The sequence below is a fragment of the Chiloscyllium punctatum genome, chromosome 5, assembly GCF_047496795.1.
Source record: "Chiloscyllium punctatum isolate Juve2018m chromosome 5, sChiPun1.3, whole genome shotgun sequence".
Taxonomy (NCBI): Eukaryota; Metazoa; Chordata; class Chondrichthyes; order Orectolobiformes; family Hemiscylliidae; genus Chiloscyllium; species Chiloscyllium punctatum.
This window is the reverse complement of record NC_092743.1, coordinates 139,711,207-139,717,206: the sequence shown is the minus strand read 5'-3', so window position 1 is coordinate 139,717,206 and position 6,000 is coordinate 139,711,207. Positions and strand designations below refer to the sequence as shown.

The window sequence follows — 6,000 nt, the reverse complement described above, 5'->3', positions numbered from 1 at the left end:
TCAAGTCCAGTAAAATGAAATTTCCCTTTAATTGGTAAAAATCCAGTCGAATAATTGCAGTAGATATGGAACCTGTTTGATTCTCAGAGGGGGAAGCCCTCATGTGATTAGTGAATCAGCACTGGGTCAGTGATCTCATCACTAAAATTTTAATTACATTCCTTTTGTGCTGATTGCAGCTATTTTTCAGTTTTACTTTTCTTGAAATAAAGCTTTAAATCAGAAACGCAACTACATGATAGCACACAGCAATTTAATTTGACAACATAAATATGTTCTACATGGACAGTTGGTGCTCCACTTTTTGATCCTGGCAAGGAAAGAACAAGCACCAGTACAATAAAATACATGTGACAGATCACTGCAGAAGCTTAACCCAGATGGCAGTATAATGGCAGAACTAAACAACCATTCAGTATTTATGCAGCATTGTGAATAATGCAAGACTGATAATCAAAATTGTATTACGTAAATCTGTAGAGACTACACAAATCAGAGCAACTGCAGGATTTATACAACTGCTACATGTATGACATTCAACACTTCAACCCTGCAGAAACAAAACCAGCTAAAGAAAACAAAAATAAAAAAAAACAAAAAATATAACCTTCAAAAAGTGTCCAATTAAAATGTGCTTAGCCAACACAGCATGCAAGATAGAACCTTCACACATAAAATAGCTGTTAAATGTTACAGAATCACTGTTTCCATCATACAAACTATGTACATTCTATACACAGTGCATCAGATGCTCCCTTGTCCATCTCTCATTAGCAGCAAGCATACCCTGCTATTACACATAGCAGTATGACTCAGGAGAGGAAAGTGTCTAAATATTTTATAGCTATTTAAGAACTATGTACTTTTTTTTACATGTCAGTGCTACATTTCCATGCACACATTTTTACTCTGCAGATCCACATAACTAAAACCTTTCTACAAAGAAAAACATACACACATTTCTTTAAAGTAAAAGTGCAAATATCTTCAGATTAGGCAAGTTGAAGCCAATGTTTGACATCCGCATGAAATCAAAAGTTCTTAGATTTGGGAAATCATTTATTTAACATTCAGTAGGTCTAATACAATTTATTTCTCTCTTCAGATATTTTTAAGATTAGGTGGTTTAGCTTTATGCTTATCTTTTTAAAAAGTATACAAACTGATTTTTAAAAAAAATGATACTAAGCTTGAATGGCAGGTGTTATTGCCCTCCAGTTTGCTGCAATATGGTTAGACTATGAATTGAGTTTAGAAAATATGAGCTTTATGGAGATGACTGGTCATTATAGCTGCAAGGTGAGGCAATATGAACATATAACTTAAAATTAATAGAAAATGGCAATTTAATTAGCTTTGTAAAAGCATGCAAAAGATAATTAAAATGAATTGATCTGATATTGAATTCAGCAGACAATCTTTTATCACTGAAGTTGTAGCACAGTATAGACTGGAAACTAGTTAATGTGTTGTTCAGTATATTCATAAATTCACTTTTAGCACATGGATTTCATGGCTCCCAAGAGAGGCAAATATTTATTCAAATCTTCGATTTGTTAGTTGAAAATAAAGCTCTTATTAACATGGTTCAGCTACAATGCAGTTTGATTTTTTGGACTCCAATATTCACAATATAACTGACCACCCAATATAGAATTTTACTACTGCTTTAAAGTTGCTAAAAAGCTTCCCTCTCACCACGATTTATAAACATATCATGCATTGAGAATTAGATCATTATGTCATGAAAATATTAATTAGACGTGATGTTATGAAAAGAAAAAAACTAACAATTTTTCACAAATTGTAGATTGCAATTGTAGTTAATGCTTCTTGTATTAAATAGAACATCTTTGCTTAAAGTACATTTATGGAAGCATATATATATTTTATGAAAACTGGTTAAACATATGAATTGCAATATTAAGGTGCAACTGACTAATAATGGAATTGCATGCAATATCTTGCTAAAAAAAATGAACAGCAGACCAGATCAAGAACAACACATTTCATGTCCTTTGGTTGTTTAGTCAAATCTCAATTTAACAAGGCAGCATTTGTGCACATCCATTATTGATGAAACATATAAGTGCAGAATATAAATGATATTGCAATTGTGGCTAGGTTTGGAAGTGGAATGGTATTATTTATATTTACAGAGGCAGGATATGCTACTGTAAAATGCTTAAGATGCAAGTTGTGCACAGTTTGCATTCTGCTTCAACCACCTCTCCTGGAAGCTATGATGAGGAGTGGGGTAGCAATGCAAGAGCAGTTTTAAACAGGAGCATTAATCAGCAGTTACCTTATGCAAAGAAAGATGAGGAAAGTTTTCTTTCCTCTGCCCATGTCTTGGATCCAAGTACTCAATGGAATAAGGAGACGACTGAAAGTGAATACCAGCTCCTACCCCTCAATAAACCAGTCCACTTTAAATGGTTATACCTCAAGATATTTGCATTTCTTTTAAGTATCTAAATATGAAGAAAATTCATCTAATAAGTGTGCATTTTTTGAATTTGTGACGAATAGAAATCTTTTCTTATAAACAGGAATCAACAGTGTCTCCCAGGTGCTCGATCCATACACATAAATACTATTAAGCTGAAAATAATTTAAGAAAATGTACACTTTCCTCCCAATTAATAACTTTTCCCTGCTTCTACATACAATACATTCAAGACGCTACCTCACGTTTCAGAAACTTATGTTAAATACTGGTATTTCACTAAAGTGAAATAAAAAGAATTCTTCATCCCGTCTACATACATTATAAAAACACTTGGTCTTGTGCTTCACTTACATTTATTTGATCATATATTAACATATGCTCAAAATAAAGCATACCATACAACAGGAAATTATCTTAGTTTCGTCAATTGCCAAGTATCTGATATCAGTTGGTTTAATTTTTAATGCTTGATTCCAAGCAACAAATCCTAATTGGTCAATATATTTGGTTAAGAATTTGGATCAGTTGCAAAAATATAACTACATGACAATTACCCATTATATGGCATTATATCCATCAATAGCATTTAGTCTGTTCTTTTTACAGCATATTCAAGACAAAAGAGTGCAACTCAAGACAGTACTCATCTCCACCTTTCCATCCATTGTGTTTCATTTGGCTTTAAATATAAGCACACATTACATTTAGCAAAAGCAGCTTCATTTTAGTTTTGGTTAGCTTTTTTTTTACAAAACATGTCAGAATTTTTAACCAACTTAAGCCTCTTCACAGAAATCATGCCTTAGGTGGGTTAGGAGTTAGGTCTGCTCCAAATAATCTGGATCATTTTTAGTGTAAATTGATAGGGCTCCTTCAGCAGTGAGCAGTTATAGGATGAGACTCCTGCTTGTGTTGCTGCCATTAAATGCATTCAGGTATCTCCGAGCCTGTTCAGTCATTATCAGCTGATCTTCCGTCTTCCCACAAGCTACAGCTTCCCATTCACTGCTCATCTGTGTATCATACAAAATAAAATGCATCATAAATAAGAAAAATATCCTCAAAGTTCCTCCAAAGTAATACCAGAGACTTGTGGTAATTACAAAGAAAGCAGAGTAGTTATCAATTAACTTGCTTATTAATTTTCTTCCAATACTACGTTATAGCTTTTGAAAAACTTGATTCAAATATCTCCAGAACCTTCCACCCTCATAAAACTTGTCAAGGCACAGATTCCATTCTTGAGTGATAGATGATCGTCATTTAGTTACAAATGTTTGCTCATGTTGAGAGGAACCAGTACCTTCCTTAAGTGGATCCCACAAACTTTGAATTTGGGAATGGACGGAGTCCTGATATCTATATATGTGTACAGATTGCGTTAACAAGATTTTAACCACAAAGTTTGGACTAATAGCAGAGAAATTTAAATTTTTATCATGAATGTTTGAAGATTTGTATTCAAAAAAGAAGAACAGCTTACATTCATACAACATTTTTCAAAAGACTGGATGTTTTGAAGTGCTTTAAAGCCACCGAAACACTTTGGTGGCTGTTGTAAGGAGAAGATGATGCAATGATATCGTCACTCTGGTAATCTAAAGCCACAGGCAACACTCTCAGGACATCAGTGGAAGAGAGTTTTATTTTTATAATCATTTGCTCAATCGGAGCCAGACCACAAAAAAAAACCTCAAAATTCTAACAAACCCTGAACAAATCTCTAAAGCTCATTTGCTGTTTTGTAGACCAGCTTATATCAACCTATACACCTACCACTCTGATAACTTTTGAGACTAGATGATTCCATTGTTCTTTTTGCTGACCTCCCAGTCACCTTAAAGACCTATTAGTTGAAACCTCAGCAGCTTGTGTTCTAGTGCTTAAGCAACCCTTATTTGCTCATCACCCAATCATCAATGGCCAATGATGGTTTTCTTTTCCCATTATTAAGTTTCTCTTTTTTAAATAAAAGTTTCTATCACCCCCAACTATCTTTAATTTATGTATCCTACCAATGATGGCCAAATATTCTACAAATGGTCTAACTAATTCAATCTCAAACATTTTGAAGTTGTCACAACTGGATCCAGCGTAACTTTACTGCAAGATAACCATTCCACAGAGGTGAATTTGTGTGACATTCTTGTTCAGAGGCCATGCTAACTTCCTCTATTGTTCCAAGTGAAACATTTTGTCACATGACTTTAATTAGTGTCCCAAATGGTATCAGTAACTTTTTAGCTACCGTATATACTCATGTAAAAGTCAAATTTTTAAAAATATTTTTAAAGGTTTAATTTATACGATTGACTATTACACGGCCACTAGCTTGAAGGAGCTGAAATTCATGCTGCAGTTCAAAATATCGTATTATCAGCAGAAGTCAATTTGGTTGCCCAACTAATCCCGGGTAAAGAAGATAAACACAATGGTAAACGTAAAGGTAATTACTACATAAAAGGAAGAAAAACATGAATGAATTACTGGTGGTAAAATTTTATTTATACATAACAGTACTAAATTTAACATGACAAAGACTAATTGAAATCCTTGTTCAACCTCATTATGGCCTGGTATAACGGCATTCTTAAAATGAAACATTTATTAAATTCTGAATGTGTAAGCATCTTGAACTTTCCTGCCAAATTCTTCCATTTCCCTCCCATTTACTTTCATATGAAATGAACCTCAGTAGTATTAACAAATTTGTCAAAGAATTAAAGATATATGTAGCTAATACACCTTACTTTTATTCAGATATAATGGCACAATTAAAATGATTAACTTTTTAACAATATTAACTTTTTGATGTATAGTGAACAAAGTGCAATAAGTGTCGATAGACTTAGTACTGACAGACTTAGTACAGTCTGAATGAATGAATCAAATCGTGCTGTCGTAAACCAAGTGGGCTAAGTAGAGTTATGACTGAATGAATAGAGACATAATATAGTAAATAAAGAGTGATGAGTAGAGTTACTGGTATGAATGAATGAATGCAAACGGGAACATACAGTTTCCTTTGTAAGAGGTTGACTTTTACACGAGTATATACGGTAGTGGCTTGTTTAATATACATTAGAACACAACATTTGTCACAAGTATTCAGAGCTCAGTGTCCTTTTTAATTGGGTTGCATGTGTCCACTGCTGTCTGACATTGATTGGTCCATCATTATAGTAGCATAGGTCAGAGTACACAGCTAGGCAAAAAAGTGAGGACTGCAGATGCTGGAGATTAGAGTCAAGATTAGAGTAGTGCTGGAAACACACAGCAGGTCAGGCAGCATCCAAGGATCAGGAAAATCGACGTTCTGGGCAGGAGCCTGTCATGAGGAGCTGCAGGAAAATCCATGTTTTGAGCAGGAGCCCTACATCCTGTGAACGGCTTTTGCCCGAAATGTCGATTTTCCTGCTCCTCGGACGCTGTGCATTTCCAGCACCACTCTAATCTTGCTCCAGAGTACACACCTGCTGTTGCTAAGCATGTAGGCCCAAATATTGTACCCTGTTAAGATTCAAATAATTTTATTCTTCCCTCTCCAA

General features: G+C 34.3%; 1 protein-coding gene across 3 annotated transcripts in view; it reads right to left on the bottom strand.

Moving 5' to 3' along the window:
* Nucleotides 1-252: 252 nt before the first annotated feature.
* Nucleotides 253-6,000, bottom strand: part of mybl1 (v-myb avian myeloblastosis viral oncogene homolog-like 1) — a 65,597-nt gene continuing 59,849 nt past the window's right edge. For all 3 annotated transcript variants that reach the window (XM_072571509.1, XM_072571508.1, XM_072571510.1), the window contains one exon: nucleotides 253-3,465. In XM_072571509.1, the coding sequence (XP_072427610.1) occupies nucleotides 3,340-3,465 (126 nt within the window). In that variant the 3' untranslated portion in view covers nucleotides 253-3,339. The remainder of the gene's footprint in view (nucleotides 3,466-6,000) is intronic.